This window comes from Pangasianodon hypophthalmus, chromosome 9, assembly GCF_027358585.1.
Source record: "Pangasianodon hypophthalmus isolate fPanHyp1 chromosome 9, fPanHyp1.pri, whole genome shotgun sequence".
In the NCBI taxonomy this organism is placed as follows: domain Eukaryota; kingdom Metazoa; phylum Chordata; class Actinopteri; order Siluriformes; family Pangasiidae; genus Pangasianodon; species Pangasianodon hypophthalmus.
Genome location: NC_069718.1, coordinates 14323507 through 14344880, shown reverse-complemented (window position 1 = coordinate 14344880; position 21374 = coordinate 14323507). Strand labels below are relative to the sequence as shown.

Below are 21374 nucleotides of genomic sequence, written 5' to 3'. Positions count from 1 at the left end.
ATGAAAGCTCAGGTGCTGCTACGGAACTCATTATGTTTCAATCGACCATTTCCCCCATTTTTATACAGACAGAAAAAAAAATGCACATTGTTCGCAGTACTGACACTGCACTGTTTCAGTGCGTGTTCTCAATCTACTACAGCATCAGTTTGTTTGATGGATATGACTACAACAAGAGGAATTTAATTTTCAAACAGCTCATAAATTTGTAGTAATTCCACTAAAATCTCATGGATTTTACTGGTCAACAAAAGAGGCCCTGTTGGTGTGGATGAGAACATTCATATTCAGATAATGACTTAATAACAAATGAATGTGTGTGTTGAGGGTGTAACACAATGCCATGATCTGTGTCTGTATCTGTTTAGCGCTCCAAATATTTGTCTTTAACTAGACATGTTTGTAGGACTGTTTTTAATCCCACTCATGCATTTATTATTTTTCTTTCTACCTTCCAGTGATAAATTCTAATGATTTTAGTTTAGTTCTATTGCCTAAAATCTAAACAAAAATGCTTAATTTAATCAGCTGCACCCCAGATCAGGCAGTTACAAAGGACTGCCGTATGCTCATGTTAATGAATGTTGTCTTTATTTTAGCCTCATATCTGTCCACTCACTCACACCTACATGCAGGTAAAATCCACCCACTTGCTCAACTTTTTTGTTTTTTGTTGCCTTCCGCAGTATTCCAGTCCCAATACACACTTCTAGTTTCAATCAGATGCTCTCTGAACATTTCTGGCAAGCTGTTGTTATTTTAAAAAAAAAAAAAAAAAAAAAACAGTGGCCCTCCTATTCATATCTGTATTTGTATCCGTTTGGAACGTATTATCTGTTCAATCTGAATAATGTATTTGTATTTGGTTACATCCCTAGTCTCTGTGTGTGTGCGTGTGTGAGTGAGAGAGAGAGTGAAAGAGAGAGAGAACGCGCTGATGGGAAGCTAAACTTTAGAACTGATGCTGACAGAGAATACATCCCAGTATGTAATCAACAAAGGCAGGCAAACATACACACACAAGCAGACACACACACAGTCCACAAAGCTGAGGTAAAACAACAGATGAACAAAGTGAATAATTCGTTCAGCAATGTCATTCCTCATATCATCATCAGCCTCCTGTTGTTCATGTATCATCACACCTCTCCATCTCCCCCTGATGACCTCACTGCCTGAGCACTCACAACAACACATACCGTGTGATACCAGCAGGGGACAGAACTGCCATCCATTCTCAATTAGTAGGAGAAGGAATCTGTCGCTCAGCACAAAATGCCACACAAACCTCAATTAAAGATGCAGTGCAGGCTCAGGCTCCCCCTCCCACCACAATTCAAACCTTGGCTTTGAAGCTGTGAGTCACTGGCATGTCTCGAGGTTGCGCCGAGTCATCGTGGTGCCCAATGCGTCTCCACTGGTACTGAGAAAATTTGCCAGCTTTACCACAGCGTCTCCTGTTTCTTAACCAAACTAGTGTAAGATCACTCAGATCCCTACAGTACAATTAGGGTAAGTCATACTGCTTTAATTACAGCACAAGCAGACGGGCACCAAGTCATCAGGCTTCAAATATGTGAAGAGAAATATAAATCCATTGCTTTCTATATAGCATTGCTATCTACTTTAATTCATAATGCAGAAATAAATAATAGTTGATTTCCCCCTGCCCTCAAGTGGAGTGGGTCAAAATCTTTACAAATATTCTGCCTTTAAAATTTATGAAGGAATATTCAATCCGAATTTACGCAATTTATATATGCAATACATAATCTGTCTAAGACCAACATTCTGCAAAGAACAGTAAAGTGAATGGCAATCTAGTACTGAGTTATGGGTGAACACTGAATTGTAAAATGATGACTGCTTATAAGCTATCCATCAGACATGTGTGCAAAAATTGCAGGTGACTTTTATAAGTTGCAATGGGATTCCAGCAAGGCTCGGTGTAACAAGATGGAACAGTTTGGAGCAACCTAAGACATATCACAGAGCTCATTCACTAACTAAAATAGATGAGACTGTGATTAAGCCTGGTACTAACACTAAAGCTGTAGTATGTAACTCAGAATTTAATTTAGAGCCGTCAAGTTAGATCTGGTTTGAATTTTTTTAATTTGTAAGTCATCAGGCCATAAAGAAGGCCCAGCTACAAACAGTGATGTGCTGAAAACAGATAAGAGAATATAAGAGAAGGACACACAAACCATGGTTATCCTCTGCAGCATCATTGGTGGTCAAGCCAAAAGCACAATAACTGCAATGCTGTATAACTGCAAATGCACATTATAGGATTTGAGGTTGGATAAGATTATCTGTGACAGACTAATTTTTCTCTTATTTCTCTTTTTTCTTGTTTCCATACAAAATAGCACAGAAACAACCACCAGTTGCATTTGGAAAAAAGAAGTCACAAGATAGACAGCTCTTATGTTTATGTTCTTGGGAAAGCAGGACTTTGGCAGGGATCTCTCCAGGTGAACACTGAGCCTCATCTGCACTCGCTTGTATAGTGTGCACACTGTTACTTCCACAAAACAACAGCCAAGTGATAAAAGTCGTATAGTGTGAGCAGGACAGTCATTCTGAGATTTTGAGTTCACTTCATCGTTTGTTAAATATCCAACAAACACATGCAGGTATAAAATAGTGCACGCACGCACACACACACACACACACACACAAAATTGGGGCACCTGATGGGTGACTCTCTCACAAATTCAGGGATAATACAGCAAAAAAATTAGATCACAGAAAAGTAAATTAATAAATTAAATCTTTTAAGGACAAACAGCTTAGTGATGCTGAATAGCAATGGCAATGTCAACATTTGCAACAGACTTCTGCCAAGTTTGTACTCAAATGATATCTCTGTGTTGACACACTACAGATGCATTCACAAAGTCTCACAGTGCAACAATAAAATACTGTATTTGTATGTAGAAAATACAGATTGAAAGTATAAATCAGGATGACTATTTCACCTTGATGTTCTAAGCACAGTCATCTGAAATTAGTTTAATATGAGATGTTTGAGACCAGGAAACCTGTCCAAATCTGTCAAGGATTTGAATTCTGGAGGACAGCTTAATGAGAAGCACACATAGTGAGAAGTTGGGAGGAAAGGAAGTTCATGAATACACAAGTGCTCACACAGACAGAGCCCTAAGGGTTACTTTTACATTTTCAAATTCAAATAACAGCCCTAACTTGATCTTTTTAAATGAGGATTTAAATGAGACAACGCCCGAACAGCAATAAAACTGAGAAAACGAATAAAGTCACGCTTCATGTCATGACTCTGTTCAAGGCCCTGACATGCTCCCTCACTTAGAGACACATTGCTTACATACACATAGTTTCATCCAAACATTTGCATGTGTCATCATCTATTCATAGCTGGTATCTCTGGTGTGTGTATATGGGTGTTGGATTTATACAAATACTTCTCTAAACCAGCCCACTGAAGGAACCGGAACTGTAAACCTCTAGTTGAGACTCGTTTGCATGTTCAGCTGCAAAGGCTCAACACACTGAGGGTTTACAAGCTTTAGGAGAGGAAGTGATGAAAGAAACTCTCATCAACTGACTCTAGCACTGTTCTCAAATCAGCTTCTCTTAACTGCTCTTCTTCATTCAGTTCACAAGCATGTAGTTCCACACTTTTACAACAAACCCATCTAATTCAGAGCATTTATAGCATCACCTGCTCAAAAACTCTGACACATAGAAGAAAAATTTCCAGACAAATGTTCTGACACAGGATTTCCATATAACCTGTTTTGGCACAGGATAACAAGAACTTGTCAGGTGGGGTATATCCTTGGAAATGTGATCAAGACAAAAAAAAAAAATACCTGGCACGTGATCATTTGTGCAGAAACATACATCAAGATGGCGAAAATGGCTGGTACCCAGGAAGTATCTGTGACTGATTGCTGAAAGGATGGCCTGTGAAATAGCTGGGAAAGACCACTAAAGCTTTTTTTGCATGGAGACAAAGTTAGATCATCAAATCTGCTCCATCTATTCAGTCTATCCACCAGGTACAACATGAGTGCAGTATAGTGAACCCAGTGAACTGAAATCCTCACTCGTTGTGGACTGGTTGCTAGGCCCAAAAACAAACAAAAAGAGGAAAAAAAGATTTAAATAAATCTTTCAGTTATGCAGTAATGCCTTCAGCAGTAACACAGGACACCAAACGCATCCAGCAACTGGAGCAAAGATGACAGAACAAAACAATAACAGCTTAATGTGAAAAACATTCAGCAAAGACCTTGCTCTGAAACACAATAACCAACTGTACAAACAAGTCCTCTTCCAAAGCCCCTTTATCTGGGTTCCAGTATCTTCACTACATATGAATCTCACTAAACTCAATTATAAAAGATAAATAAAAGCCTGTGACACACCCCAAAACAGAAGGAGTTGTGAACTTGAATGGTGCATGAACTAACAAACTTTGCTAGCTGAACTCAAGACTCAATCATAGCTGCAATAAAGCGACATCTAGGTGGTTGTAGTGGCTCACCACTTCTCTCTCAGAATAAAATCAAATTTTTGGGACGTTTTTCCGTTACAATTTTTTCTGTACTATGAGGTCTGACACTTGCCTTATATGGAACAAGTTGAGAAAGCTGAACATGCCATTGAAGCATGGAGATACCAGAATACATCAGAAACAGGAGTACCATCTGCACCAGATATCAAAATGATCAAACTCACTGTTTCTTCCCAGGAGTTGCAGAGGTAAGGCCCATGTTACCCGCATCATTTTCAGCCCATTCTACTGCAACATGCTCACAAAGCTACAAAAAAAATCTACAGTCATTTGTATCTACAGTCATCAAATGTCAACAACATCTGCAGCAGGCAGACCAGAGCCAGAACACATGTGCAGGGAGGAATGAAGAAGAGATACAGAGATAAAAAGACAAGGAATAAATACAGAAAAGCAAAAATCAGCAAAAAAGCAAAGAAGAAATAAAGAAACAAGAAGTGAATAAATAAAAGCAAAAAAAACCAAAAGGTCACCGCATAAACCACGTAACCCCTGAAAGCCTTTAATCAGCTCGACAGAATCTGTTCTCCAGCTGATAAGATCCAGCTGAAAGCATGCTTTGCTATACAGGGCAAACAGAGGTTGAGTGAGAACACCCTCAGTTAGCTGCTTGTCTGAAATATGACTGGGCCACCTGGAAGTATAACAGAACCTCTGACATTGGCAGGTTTGAGCCTTACTTGTTTCCCCAAAGTTGAAAGGAAATACCGTTTGAAAAGATTCTTTACGACTCATTGATAATTCAGAAAGTTTTCTAACAAATACTCAGCTGAACCTTTGGCGCCCCCTTAAACACATACACTCTGGATCAGACTGTAATTTTACGGAAACTGATGTTTACATCATTCCGGTAACAGAGGAAAAAAAAACTGGCGTCTTTCTGAATGATTTCTGCAGCTGTATTTCACCGTGCCTTGTGCTTTCTTTCTTCTCTATTTACACAAAAATGTTACAGATCAATCAGATGTGGAGAAAGTTGGCCACATAGCTAAGCAGGCAACACCACGTGCTCTACTGCAGTGCTCTCTCCACTATTCTGCGTCAAAAAGGAGAAACAAAAAGACGGGGAGGGGTGTGTGTGTGTGGAATGAAACAAAACATCAAATAAGTTAATATAAAGTTCACCAAAAACAGACTATATATACGTAAAAGAACATTTTGTAATGAATTTGTTATTAAAAGTTTTGAAAAATGTCAAAGCAATCACTGCTTTAGGTCTACTTTGTTTTAATTTAAGGAGAACAGAGCTACAGAATGCAGTGTTGTTTCTAATGTAGTTTACTGACTGCAACCTTTCCATTAAAAAAAGTTACATATTTTATGCCAGTATTTCCATGTTGCTATTGCTTACTGAATTAGATTTCATTGGCAGTGAACAAACATTTGCGATTATCTATGACTGTTTATGACTGGCCATCCTAAAGTTCACCCAGTGTTGATATCTCTTTCACCTCCAAAACCACTCAATTCCCAAAAAACACAATGTGTTTTGACAGCCGTAAAATCCATACCACTCTTTAAATCACAAACACCAGCCACTATTGCAAAGAACTTGCAAAACAGATAACAGAACCACATGACATTCCTTTCCAATCTTCCCACAGACCTCAACAAAACCTCTCCAGTAGCTTAATGGCTGACCTTCCACACACTTCCTTACTGCTAATATTACCGCTTGGAACTAACTTTGTACCTTTTGGAACTAACTTTGCTGTAGGATAGGATTCGAGTATATACTTAAAAATTAGGAGTCAAGTTCATCTTAAATCTGTTTGAAGAAGTAATGCCCTGGTCTTTTCAGAAATGCTATCAGCCCATAAATGTCTGTTGAGAGTCTATACACATAGTCCTTAAGGATACATTTTAGCTAGAAATCCAACACCCTGATACAGGCAGGGCCAAGATATCAAACACACCCAGCACTGTTTTCAAATAAAATCAACATCAGTTAAAATCAGCCAATCAGGTGCAGGCTGTGGTCCAGCTGAGAAAAATAATCACTATAATTTACTACAAATTTACCAACACGCAGCTACGACATGAAGCCAAACCAGTTCTTGGGACCAAAACAACCCAGCTTTTATCATTTTGCATTAGGTTTACGTAATGTTAAACGTATTTCAGCATTTAAACCTTTCACTGGATAGGGATTGCTTGAGAATTCATATTTCTAATTTTCTGGGATTGGATACACACTTTCAACAGGAAAGATTCTCAAATATTTTGTTATATCAAGATACAAATTCTGTTATACCACCATTGCACAGAAGGAGATATTTATAAGTAGGACCAGATTCAAGTCATTTGAGCACTATTTGACTATAACAGCCTTTTTATCTTGTTTCTTATGAAGGACCACGCATGGCGGCATACATAAATAATAAGTGCCTTGGTTATTTTTTTAATCAGTGGATGATTTCACAGCCTGTCACTCCTCAAGCCTTATCACTTTCTCCAACTGGACAGGAAACAAAAGATGCTTGACAAGCACTGCCTCCATCATCCTTTTCTCCACTCATGTCAACAGGCAGAGACAGCCAGACTGTGTTGTCATTAATGAAGCAGTGAGAGAAAGATAGAGTGTGTTTGCGTCTCTTTCTTTGGCTCCCATAAGTGTGTAGCACCGGGGCCAGCTGGCCGCTTAGCTCTCTGGAACAGGCACACACAGAAACTCTACCAGAGACATCTGGAGTCCTTTACCCATAAGCCTAAGGAGCCAGGCTCCAATTGCCTGCCCAGAGCACTGCACTCCAGCAGGGGCATCAGGTTCCTTCAGCTCCCTGACTCTGCCAAGCAAACACAAGCTCAATTGCATACTCAAATGACCAAAATTAGAACTGTTCATCAACCACTATGCATGCATGCACACAAGGTATTCTCAATCGCTCTCTTTAACAAGTCAGCGCACACTACCCCTAAAGCCTTATCATATTAATGTGTTCTCCTGAGTGCGTCTGGGTAAAGCCTTCTGATCCCATCAGCGTCCTCGGTTTTATAATACCACAGCATACCTTGATCCACTGCAGCTTTGAAATATGAAGCACTCCATTAGGAGCTCAACATCTCACACACTTGATGGCGTAACATGAGCTCTGCTGTTGCCAGTTTAATTTTTCCTAAGTCGAGAAAAGCTTTGCACTACCATCATACCCTCATGACACCACTAGGAAGACAGGTAAATTAATTGAGAGTCTAGAAGGTAGCACTCCAGAGGTTCAGTTATGGCAGCAACTAGATCCCGGGTTAAATCCAAGAGAATTTAAGTTCTTAAGCAGGTACTTAGCCTAGTAAGACTCAAAACATCTGGTTTTAATGTTAACATGTAGGAAACCTGAATCACTGGCTCAGAAAACACACATACACACGTTCACTCACACACACACAAACACACACACACATACACACACAGTATTCATACACAATCTTACCAGTCAATAAGAGCAGTGACATCATTGAGGCTGGATATGGACTGAATAAATACACACAACTTTTTAAGATGCTGTATAATCAATTCAGCATGGACTGGGGATAAATGCTGGCTCATCAAAATACTATGAAAAAAAAAAAAAACACCACAACAGACACAAACAAAAGAAACACATGTGAATGAGAAGCACACCCTTAAGGCCTATTGTGGCTCCTAATCGTAAACACATCTAGCCCCTCTGAGACACTGCACTGACCCTGTAACCAGGTTACCCGAAACTCTATATGAATTCATTCAGTTTGCAGTGGTCTTCCGACACCCAAGATCCAAGATATAGGTCTTTGAAGACCTTCGTTTAAACACAGTGTCTACTGCATCCAGTGTAGGAGCAGAAACTCTCAAAGGATTCCTGGCCTGGGAAATATCAAGCCTTTCCAACAGTGCACCTGGCTCATCCGGGAGGTGCTGGCTCATCCGGGAGGTTGCTCAACCTTCCTCCCTTGTTCTTTCAGCCAGTCCTCCTTTCCTCCTTCTTTACCTCCTTCTCTCAGGAGAATCATAAGTGTCGACACATTCCTCAGAATGTGACCCCAGCAGGGGCACAACTAAATGAGGGCTTGTGTTTAACCTGAACATTCCAGTTTTCTGTACAAAAGCACTCAGTTTGAGCGAAACTGACCTAATCTACTGAAAGAAGTGATTTGTGGGGAAGGAGTGTTGAGCCCAGAGTGATTCCTGGGAGACATATAGATGAGGAAAGATGTAAGAATAACTTTCAGAGCATTGGACTATCTGCGGTTTTGGCCACTCTTTTTCTGTACTCTCATAGTCTCAGCATCAGCAGCATTATGCTGCCTGACAGAGGTCAGAAGGTACAATTGCATGATGATCCATAACCCTTAATGATATACATCTTAAAGTTCTGTGTTGGGGGAAGAGATTTCTCTGAGCTAAGCAACACCAGAGACATGTTCTTCCTTCGCCACCTTCTCCACTCTGCCGCATCATCAGTCTTTTGCTCTTATCTCTCCATCTGGATGTGGACTGTGGCTTGGTGTCGGCAGGATCAAAGAACAGAGACTGGAACTATCAGATAAAAGAGCAAAAAAAGCTCTCACTCTTTCTCTCAGAAAAATTTTAAGGAAAAGCGGCTGTTTTGTTCTGATCACAGACGTTGGACAGACGAGTGATGCTCAGCGCCGCTGCTGGCAGATTGTAAATCTCTTCATTCAAGGCAAGCTCTTCAGTGACAGTTAAAGGAGCAGTCAGGAAGGAAGAATGAAATGCAGTATACGAATTACAGTGTGTTCATCTATCTTAAATATACAAATCACATTAAGCATGGTTTATCTGTTTTTGTTTTGTTTATTTTTAGCTTTACTAAAATTTTCCCTCAAGGAAGTGGCAAAGGGCAGTGGTAGCTCAGTGGTTAAGATGTTGGCCTACTGATCAGAAGGTCATGAGTTCAGTCCCCAGCACCGCCAAGCTACCACTGCTGGGCCCTTGAGTAAGGCCCTCAACTGCTCAGATGTATAAAAAATGAGATTAAATGTAAGTCGCTCTGGATAAGGGCGTCTGCCAAATGCCATAAATGTAAATGCAAACTCTAGGGGTGCTTCAGTTTGTCCTTCTGGAGGAACCTTTAAAAGTTCTAGGTAGAACTGTACAGCAGCGAGGATTCAGAGTCAAGGTAGAACTCTACAGCAGCGAGGATTCAGAGATGATAGTTAGAAGTCTTAAGAACCCTGTCGGAAGCCTTTTTCATTAAAAAAAAAAAAAACTACCTAAATCCAATGATTTAGTTTTATTTCCAAATACTGTTCCATGTACTGAACAAGCACAAACCCCTCTGCCAAACAACCTGTAACCTTTCTCTTGTCAGCCCCACATAACCTTTGACTTATGCAATATCGCTGAGCTCACATTTGACCCAGACATGGCTGAGCCATGACCTTGACCAAGAACGACCAGAAACACATCAACACTGTTAGCAACCAGAAGCCCAGAACTGAACTGCACTTCAATCATTAATCAAACATTGCTCCTTTTCAACACTGTGCACAACACTGACCAAAATCACCAACATTTCCACTTTACTATTTATGACCAATAAGCTGTCCGGACCACCATAAACTTCAAACACTAGGAAAACCATATAGGAGTGAAATATCATAAGTGCGTGCAGTATTCACACTGTCAGGCGAGGTCCTGTGCAGCTGAACATTGCTGAGACTGTAGCAGAGGCCACTGGTTGGGAGCAGGACCAAGACAGGAGAAGAGAGGGGATCTAACTATAGCACACAGAGATGAAAAGGAAAGATGAGGACGGAGATGAGGCACAGAAGAATGCTTGGACAGGACGGAGAGACCTGATGTGGAGTGAGATGTGGAGGAGGTCCAGAGAAATAAACCGCAATTGGTCTCGGGCCTAATAACTAAACTCTCTCTCCCTCCAAGATATACACACAGAAGGCAGAAGACACAAACTGCTCTGTGCTCTCCTGTCTCCTGCCAGGCCCTTCTTTAGAGCTCTAACATCAATAAGGTAGCGAGGATGCTACCACCAGAACAATGCTGACATTTTTCACAGCTATTTTTATTTCTCGCCATGGGAATCACACTCAGAAAAGGAAAAAATGGCTCTGCCGTTTGTGTGTCTGAGTTTCTAAAGAGCCAGATCTGGAACACAGGGTTACGGGAATAAGTTACTGTGTGTTTGCACTGGCCTGAACATCACATCGCATCATTTAACAGGACAGTCTGTAAGCAATTGAGTAGTGGCATGGTTTTTGTTGTTTTAGCTCTGTGCTTCTGCACATTTGACATGAAATAATCATGATGAGGTAAAAGAGTAGAACATCAGATCTAATTAAAGAGATTTACATGTATATTGAATAAACCATGTCGGAAACACAGCCATTTTATACATCATCCGTTCTTTGTTCTTTTACATAAAACTGTCGTGTGTAGTACTTGTTTGAAAATCCACTGCAATTGATGACTGTAATAGTCATCACCAGAAACTGGACATCTTCCCTGGTGATGCTCTGCCAGGTCTGTAATGCAGTCATACTGAGAGATTTTGTGGGTCCAATCTTATCAACACTGAGCAAAATGCATGCTCATTTTAGCCCATTAAGAACATTAAACTCTGTGGGCATGAAATAAAAAAATCCAGAATTAGTTAATATAGGCATTCATTCATTTCCATTAACTGCTTTATGCTGGTCAGGGTCTGCTCAGTCCATCACAGGACACCTGGCACACACACATTCACACCTAGGGGCAATTAAAACTGTCCATAAAACTTTTAAATATAAAATTCAATCAAAATGTACCCTGGCTTTGTTGATTTATCTTGTGCCTATGCTCTTAGAAAGCAGGGTTCTTAAGCTCCTGAGCTGCACAACAGGGAATTATTTGGCCTATCGTTGTGAGACAACCTGTGATGCCACAGCAGGGAGAAAAATTGGCCATGCTCTCTGGGTTGGAAGGATGTAATACTCTCTCTCCCCTGTCAATCACTGCATTACTAGCCAATCATGCCCATTTGTGGGTTCATGTATGTGGAAGAGCGGATAGCGTGCACTCCTTTATGTGTTTTAGGCTGCACTGCGACACAGCATGAGCAACAGTTCAAAAGGAGGTGGTTGGCTGGCTTCAGGTGTCTTGGAGGAAGAACGTTAGCTTTCACCCTCCCTAGTTGGTAGCTACTGTATGATGGGGGAGCTCATGGGTGCGGATTGGGAGATGACCAAATTGAGGAGAAAAATGGGGAAAAGAAAGAAAGAAAGGAAATTCTTTATGCATTCTTTGTGGGTTGGTTTGGTAATTAAACGGTCTTACCCCCATAAACTTATTCTCCTTGGAACTCTTTCTAACTAGGAAACACATTGTTGTAGGGTTTTACACAGAACCTTTCAGGGTTTAACTAGAGGGATGACCAAAGAACCCAAATGGTTTTAAGTTTTCTAACAGTATACATCCTTTGATGCCATGCTGCTGTAACATCTCTTTGTGTTAGTCTTTGACAAGTTTCCGCTCAAAACATGGAGACTGCTTTTTGCTATTTCAACATTTTTCTTGATGATCGAAAGTATTTTTGATCCATTCACTCCTGCGGTGCTCCATGGCCACAAACTCACCAGTGTATTTTCACTTCTTAACAAATTTTTGTGGTTGGTATAGCAAACAGTTTGCTTTGACATGTCTAATCCTTTGTCTATGTCTCGAATTGATTTGTTTGGATTTGTCTTCCTCAGGATGACCTACTTAACTAGAATCGAAACTTTGTTGGTCCTCATGTTGAAACAAAGCAGTAACAAACTCAAGATGCCAATGCCACGCTTGTGCATCAAGCAGCGTTAAAACGACACACAGTCAGCCAAAAACAACTCAGCAGCCAATTAACTGTTCAGTTATATTTGATCCAGTAAAATGTGAAGATTGCGTATGAAAAGTGTTGTAATTCCTACATGGTTCAACTCATATGGGTGCCCATACACTCAAATTAAAGGAGACAATCTACACTTTAACCTCATGGTGATTGTTTCATTTCAAATCCAGTGTGCTGGAGCACAGAGTCAAAACAATAAAAGCTGGGTCATTTTCCAAAGCAGCACAACCATAGTATACAAAAAAAAAGCTTTAGCTAATAGTGCTTTCTATACACTACACATTTAAACACTTAACCATAGAAGTGCACATGTAAGGACACACACACACACACACACACACAGTGTGCACTACATTAAGAATTAAATTGCTTTTCTAAATTAATAAAATGAATTAGGTAACTGAAAATGTAAAACATCATACAGTGAGATGCTTAATATTTGGTGGAGTGGAAATTAATAACCTATTTTTGTCTGATGGGCTGATGTAGATTTGGATCGAATTAGAAAAGATGCATGTTTGTGATCTTCATTATAGAGTACTAATTTAGTATGAAAAACGCAGGCCTTATGAGGTACATAATGTGATGTATAATTAGAGTAGTCCTATACAGGATGCTATCTTCCTACTACACACACTTTTACAACTGCAGTCATGCATACACAACATGTGACGTAAATGGTGTGTATATTTGTGACTTTTGCACTTGTGTCCTTTGATTTAAGGCCTCTTTGATGTGAGCGGGCGCAGAGCTAAGACAGCTAAGATAAAGGAAGAGCACTGTTTCACATCATGAGATAGAGGGAGAGAGAGAGAGACAGAAAGAGACAGAGAGAGAGACAAAAAAAGACAGAGCGAGAGAGTCAGAAAGAGACAGAGAGACAGAGCAAGAGAGACACAGTGAGAGAAAGACAGAGAGAGACAGAATGAGAGAGACAAAAAGAGAGACCTCATCAGACAACACCAACTGGTACACAAATCGACAGCACGCTGTAGCTGACTACCTGTGCACAGTGACTGAGCACATACACAGAACCATTCTGGCAATGTACAGACTCAGTGCACACACACTGGCCATTGAGACAGGCCGCTATAAGAAATCATGGCTCCCTGCAGAGCAGAGAGTGTGTACACAGTGCAACAGCAATACAGCCGAGACAGAGCTGCACTTTCTAACAGAGTGTAACAAATTCAAACGCTTTGAAAAATTTTTTTTCAAATCACACACCCCCAATTCTCCCTTCTGCCCAGCACTGACAAACTGCCCAAAATGAAGGAGAGCTGTGTTTTAGCACGACAGCACATATCTGCCGGCCACAATCCGAGGGACAGTGAGTAACTCACTCAAACACACACACACACACACACAGAGAGCCCTGTTTGTCTTCTATTTGGTTTTTATTTTACTTCTTTAAGTCACTATTTTTATTAACACTTAATTTCTATTCTCTCATCTCCATGTTTCTACATGGACACTCAGTGTTATAACTAACATGTTTGTTAATAACAGTTCTTCTCTTTCCTCTAATGCTTTGGCAATACTGTATATGTAAATGTCATGCCAATAAAGCTTGTTGAATTGAACTGAATTGAATTAAATTGACAGAGAGAGAGAGAAAGAGAGAGAGACAGACAGACAGAGAGCAAAAGAAAGTGAGCAAGACAGAGTGACAGATGGGGGGGGGGGGGGGGGGGGGGGCTTGAGAGAGACAGAAAGAGTAATCACAGAGAGAGAATGAGAGCTTGAGAGACAGTGAATGAGAAACAGATAGAGAGAGCCAGACAGATACATAAACAAAATGACAGACAGAGAAAGAGAGCATGTAAGACTGAGAGGAACAGTGAGAGAGAGAGAGAGAGAGAGAGAGAGAGAGAGAGAGAGAGAGAGAGAGAGAGAGGGGGGGGGGGGATAGTGAAAATGACAGACAGAGACACAGAGAGGAGAGAGTGAGACAGAGCATGAGGGAGTGAGAGAGAAAGGAGAAAGAGAAAGTGAATGAGAGAAAGAGAACGAGACAGACAGACAGACACAGAGAGGCAGACAGACAGAAACAGAGAGAAGTGTATGTGATGGAGAGAGGAAGGTATTACCTGTCCATCCTGCCCAACATGCACCTGGTGGATCTGAAGGTTGCCCTGAAAAAGAAACAAGCATTATTACAGCCGAAGCATGAGTGGACTTTCCACACACACACACATGTACTAATAGATTATACAGGTATTACCAGGTTCCTCCCTTTAAACCCCACGTGTTTTAGATGAGCAATCAGAACACAACAGTCATGTGAACTCTTTTATTTCAACTTTTTATTTCAGTGACTCATCCTGAATCAGGCTATTTGGTCATCTACTGTGTGTGATCAGACCTCCAGCTGTCAGCACGTTAATCTTTTTGAGCTTTCATGTTGGTTTTTGGTTTGGTTTTTTTGTGTTTTTTATGGCTAGAACACACGCACAAGAGAAAAATGTGAGTCACTCCAATAAGCACAAATGAGCACACAGTGGCACTGAAGAAAGGCACAACCACCACATTTATATACACACACACACACACACACACACATAATGCTGTGGAAGAATAAGAAAGCAAACTATTCATCTTTTGTGTATAGGATCTCCCATTATTTTCTCATCTAAATATTGGCAGGAAGGAAGCACAGACACACGTGTACACACACACACACACACACACACACACACACACACACACACACACACACACGCGCTCTCAGACACACATACAGTATACACACAGACTTCCTCTCTCGAACACACTGGAGATGTGAGCAGCAGGGAATAAGAGCTCATTTCCTTTTCAAACTTTTAAACAAATGGCTTTGATGAGGCAGGCCCAGCTTTGAACTCCAACAACAAACAATATCACTAAAGTTAAAAGAGGAGAAAAACTTTGTCTGGCATTCCCCAAGTGAACTGAAAAACCCTATATAGATTTTCTCTCCCCCCACTACTCACTGTTTCATTAGGAATATGCCCATCAACTCTGCATTAATGGCATTCTTGCTTACATTTGCATGCATTTAGTGTGGTGTTTTGGAAAGTCTCTCTCATTTACAGTGCATTAACTACAGTGCTAGTGTATTAACTGCACTTGTAAACTTCACCCTCAGCTGCTCCCACTAAGCTCCTGTGTAATATCAAAAGGCTAATAACTGCTAACTCACAAATGTCTGAAAATGTCTAAAATCTGTCTGATTTTACATCTCTTCTACCTGCCTAAACTACCTACAGAAAACAATTTCATTAAATTCAGTGGTGTTTACAATCATTCATAGCATTATAAAGACTAAGAAATCATTATTCTCCTCCTACATCAGAGGAATTCAAATTGTGAGGTGAGATGGAAAATACAGAAAAAATAAATATTTATATGACTGTCAACTTTAATGTATTTAGTGTAGGGGCTCTGAATTTTAACATCGGTGCATGCTAGAATAAATTATCACTCAGTAATATGCCAAAAGAGCTGTCTTTATTTTTTTCATAACACAAACAGCATAATCGACATATGAATGTGGAATGATTGACAGTCCAGCCCCTTGGTAACATTTCGCCTGGTGCTCTTGTCTCCACTGATTTTTCGCACTTGAAAGATGTGCTGAAGAATGTTTCAAGTTCATTAATGTGGAATAAAATCTATGAATTCTACCAGCTATCAGACATGTACTAGACATGTATACAGGTAACATCAGTTAACTGTGTTTATTACAGATGCACCAAAAACTTGGTAAAAATGGCTAAAAGATGAAAAAAGGTCTAAAATTTTGACCAAAAATGAAAAGACTAAATAGGTCTAACACTTATAATATTATGCTCAATAACTCTCATGACTACATTCCTCTAACTAAATTGTTTTATAGTGGGTACTGAATAATATACTTTGGGATAAATAACTGAATAATAAGACCACGGGAGACTATCAGGTTAAATAATGAAGCAACATTATAAAACATAACAGTTTTTGAGTAGCCAATAACTAAAGCTTGAAAACAGATTCTCAAACTTTTTGCAGCCAAGAACATTTTCCAGTGTGAAAACACTTTCATGAACCCCCTTATGATCATAGCCCAGATATATTACATGAATATAATCCCACCATTTAAATATTAGGCAAAAATGTTGCATAATCCTATGATGTTACCATCATATTTACTGATAGGATCAAGCAGAACCAAAGCACACCTTATAGTGTCTATATCTGAGATTTTACATGTCACATTCCTTACCCAGCATCATTAATGCGAAACATCAGCATGTGTCACTCTTCAGTGCCATGACTGGAATTGATCCACAAGTCACCCAAGACCATCTGCTTGGTTCTAAATCTGCGTTCTAAATATCTCAAAATTCATGAGAATGTAATGCATCTGCTTGTCCAAAAGCCACAAACAGCAAAATAATATGAGAAAGTTCAGTCTCAGGGAACTGCCCATAAATTCAGTTTGTATTCCAGTCTAGGCCAAATTGTTGCATAAACTGTTTTTTTTTTTTTCTTTTGCATAGCCAGAAATAAGCCATCTGGTTACGGACTGGAAATAAACAGAGCACTGAGTCACCATGAAATGCTATACATTTTAATTCTCACAAAAAAAAAAAAAAAAAAAAGGTCAAATATTTCACTAGAAATAAAAGCAGGTCAAGATTAGTTGTTAAAGTTTGGTAAACATTCTAAAATATCTTGTGATGCTTAAATCCTTTCAGGGGAGTTCATTTGATGGCTATGAGAATACTGAAAACTGTGTGTTGTCACATTCTGTTCAAGAATCTCATTGAAAAATATCTCAAGCAAATGCTATTGCATCATAAAATATAAGAACCAATCATGTTTTGCTAAATGCAGTTAATGGAACACCAACTCTTGTGCATGTCTCTTGATTCCAGTTCTTCTGCCTTTTCTCTTTTTTTCATAACATTTTTGTAGGACGACAACATTAAGCCATTATTCAATATTAAAAAATATGTTCTTTGGGGTAACTTTAAAGTTTTTGATACAAAGATTATATGTGAAGTGCAGCTTGGAATTGTTGCAGCCTACTGCCATAAATAAGACACTTGTAGTTCCTAATTCACCACAAATTATGCTTTTGGAACAGCTGTCCCTTTTCCATTTCAGCATCTTTGTTTAAAAGACACGTTTACCAAATGCAACATATCCAAAGAAATCAATTTAAATACACAGCTGAGTAGATGTGTGTGATAAACCTTGCTAAGGGCCCAACTGTAACTGATCTTTCTGGGATTTTAACCCACAACTTTCCGGTCACTAGCACAGAACCCTGATATTACCACTACCTTGTCTGCCCCAGCTTCCACTCCTGCCTAATGATCTCAGAACATAACACTGATTACAACAGGGAAAAAAAACAAATATAGATGAATGTGCTGTATTAAAAGCTTTAGTAAGAGTGGATATGGCTTAAGACTGAGACAGTGAAAAGACAGAGAGGAGAGCAGACTAAATAAAGATGACAAATTAGAGGAACATTGGAAGTGTAAAGATGAAAGAAGAAAGAACAGAAAGGAAACAGAAAAAGAGAGAAGAAACAGGGATACACTGATTATGAAGACGATGTGAAGAAAGCGAGCAGCTAGTGAAAGTAGAAAAGCCCTCAACTGCATCTCGCATCAGGCCAATCAGGGCCCTCGAACCCACAGGAAACTACTCTATTATCTTTATTCCTTTTTCTCAGATAACATCTTAATTCTTTTATATACAGCTGGCTCCTTGAGGCTTAACATATGATTATTGTTGCGCCATTTGTGTCCAGATGGATATTATGTAAATCACATGCAGTTACTCCTTATACAATTTATTCTCGAGTGATTCCAAAACCTCAGGAAATGAAAGGCACTGCATTGCATTGAAGGAGACAATAATTCTCTCTGAGTGATCATTATTCTCAAGGAATGACGCTTACATTATGAAACCGCTGCAATTCATGATTGCATGTTAATAAGCTTCAGGTGTTTGCGATCATATGAGGCTTAGTTACTGGTTACTGAATCTGTCACAATGTGTACTTTAAATGTTCAACTAAAGACAGAAAAAAGTACTCACGTTTCCCAAAACCCCCTTAAAAAGGTTTGTTTGACTACGATTTGAAAAATAAACTTAAATTAAAAAAAAAAGCTGGCTTAGCTTCAATCTGAATGGGTGTGCCACTTTCTGAAATCAGTGACATCTACACTAAACCACAGTATTACATACACACAGAGCGCGAGAGAGAGCGAGAGAGAGAGAGAGAGAGAGAGAGAGAGAGAGAGAGAGTGAAAGAAGGGGGGTTGGGGAGAGGAAAAAAAAATTCAAATCTAGAAGCAGGGATGCTTACCTCACTGTCCTGTGTGATCTGCACCTGCTCCCCCTGTGGCACCTGAGCTATATGGAGGTGTCCCTGTGGAAACTGACAGGGGAAATAAAGAGAGCAAGTTTGTGTGTGTGTCCTGGCAGCTGTTCTGAGGCATAAAATTGAGGCCTTGCTTGGTTCTCCTGTGCACATTAAAGCCAGCACTCGCGTAGCAGCCATCAGAGGCCTTGTCCTGCCAGTGCGTGTGCTTTACATTTCCTCTAGTGCATTAACTGCCCTTGTAAACTTCAGCCTCAGCTGCTCCCACTAAGCTCCTGTGTAATATCAGGAGTCTAATAACTGCTAAACAGTAGATCCCGGCTGCTCGGTCTACTTCTTTCTTTCTCTCTCTCTCTCCGACTTTCACATCTCTTCTACCTCCCTGTACTACAACAGAAAACAATATCATTAAATTCAGTGGTGTTCACAATCATTCTGAGTGTTATGATGACTAATATATCATTACTCCCAGTATTATTACATGCTTATGGCATGAATATATGATTTAGAGCTTGATGCCTTCATCTCCCAGGACCAGTTGATGGGTCAGTTTTTGTTTCAGCTGTGTTTGCTTCTTGCATCCCTCTTGACCTGCTCTAGATAAATTCAATGTTTCTCATGAAAGTGTCTAATGATTTAAAACAGTCAGCACCCGGCTTTTTCAAGTTCTTGAATAGACTCAAATGTTTTTGGCAGTCTTTTTAGGCACCTTTCAGGCAGTAAAGTCAATAGGAAGAATGAGCAAAACCACTACTACAAGACCAGCAGATAATATTGCCATGTCACTGAGCTGGAGAAGAATATAGCAAAGATATAGAGTGTTTAGGAAAACCATTATCAACAGTGGAAACGAACATTAAGAAAGAAAGGGAAAAAATTGCCAGACAGCAGCAGCAGCAGAAAAAGTCTCTAAAGTCATATGCAATTTGGGTCATTTTTTTTTTATATCACCTTTCAAAATATAATTTTAACTGGATCACTATTAATATCTTAATATTCTCTTTTTGACCATTTTGCCATGTCATGAAGGAGTGAAGGAACATGTATAACACTCTAAACTGTAGAAAAAGTAAATCTTAACTACAACTATTAGCTGCTGATCATAGTTGTTCATCATGGTCACATCATTAGAAAATAAGAAAAACTGCCAAGCTTATGGCTATATATCACAAACCCCACCTTATTAATTTGAAACATATACATGTCAAAGAAACTGTGTGTGCGTGTGTGGGAGGAGGTGACCAAATGCAGCTGTATGGTTCATAGGTCACTGAAAGGCTCTTGAGAGGAGCACAGGAAGTGTTCCACTTTCAAAGCTCAGCTTTATTAAACACTAACATTAACAAGCACATGCACGCAGCACAGGGCCTCACACACACTCTCCTGTGGAGATAAGCGTGTGTGTTCAACTGTTAGAAACTGGGGAAGAAAGACAGCGCATAAATGTTTAGATTGTTTCAAATACCCACCAGAGGAACTCACAAGCATCTGTGCTGTGTGTGTGTGTGTGTGTGTGTGTGTGTGTGTACTCACTACTTGCACTTGTCCATCTTCTCCTATGCGGTGGATCTGGACCTGTTGGGTTGCACCAGCCAGTGCGTACTGGAGGGCCTGCTGTGTGGAGCTCTCCAAAGATGCTGTTTCTGTTACCGAGACCCCCTCTGTATGCACACGCACAAACACACACACACCACATTACATATTTGCATTCCTCATAAAAGGATTGCAAATTCTATGTCAAGTGTCTACTTTGGGAAAGAAAGAGGGGAAAAGATAGAGAGACATAGACTACTTAACATTAACAATAAACTGGAAAGATGACGCAGTTAAGACATGCTACATATTTTCTCTCATAAACACAATCTCTCACACTTACACATGACCTACATGCTAAGCAATACATTAAGACTTGAGCAAACATATACATGCATACATACAGGCCACACATGCTGCACATATACGTTATAGCAATTATACAAGCATACATGTGCTTCACACTTGCGGAAACCCCATCACGCGCTCCTGACACACTTGTGTAATGTCCAAACTACACATGTTTATACAGCATAAACCACCACTGAAAACACAACATGGACGCGCCTGTGAGCAATCAAAACACACTTGTACCCCTGCAGTCAAAAGTAAACGCAGCCCCATAGCCTAAACACTCACTATCATCACAGTGGTCAACAGCAGCCACACCTAGGCTGGGCATAACACGCTACTGACCAGCTGCAACCACAAGTAGTACTTTCAGCAAAACTTCACATTAACCACTTTCTTCAAAGATTGCATTTGAATTTCATTATTTCATCTTCAGTAACTGATTTATTCCGCTCAGGGTCACAGTGGATGCAGAGCCTATCTCAGGAACTCTGAGCATGAGGCGAGAATACACCCTGGATACAACGCTAGTCAATCTCAACAATTTAAAAAAAATTATAACATGAGGTAGCAAACTTTAATGTTTCAGATTTATTTTTATTTATTTAAAAATGTAAAGTTTGCTTGATTGTTAATATTTGCATTTCTCACATTATCTGAAAGCCATGTAAAAATCGTATTCACGAATACTTCAATCCATACGATTTAGTGCACTATAAGCACAATAAATGCCTGAGATTGG

The 21374-nt window shown here is 39.8% G+C and overlaps 1 protein-coding gene across 3 annotated transcripts in view; it reads right to left on the bottom strand.

The window, feature by feature from the left end:
* banp (BTG3 associated nuclear protein) overlaps positions 1-21374 on the bottom strand; it is a 48397-nt gene that overhangs the window by 12209 nt on the left and 14814 nt on the right. For 2 of the 3 annotated variants that reach the window (XM_026919960.3, XM_026919961.3), the window contains exons 9-11: positions 20282-20409; positions 18734-18805; positions 14478-14522 (exon numbers count right to left, since the gene is read on the bottom strand). In XM_026919960.3, coding sequence (XP_026775761.1) covers positions 14478-14522; positions 18734-18805; positions 20282-20409 — 245 coding nt within the window. The remainder of the gene's footprint in view (positions 1-14477; positions 14523-18733; positions 18806-20281; positions 20410-21374) is intronic. The other variant, XM_053237079.1, reaches the window with a different exon arrangement.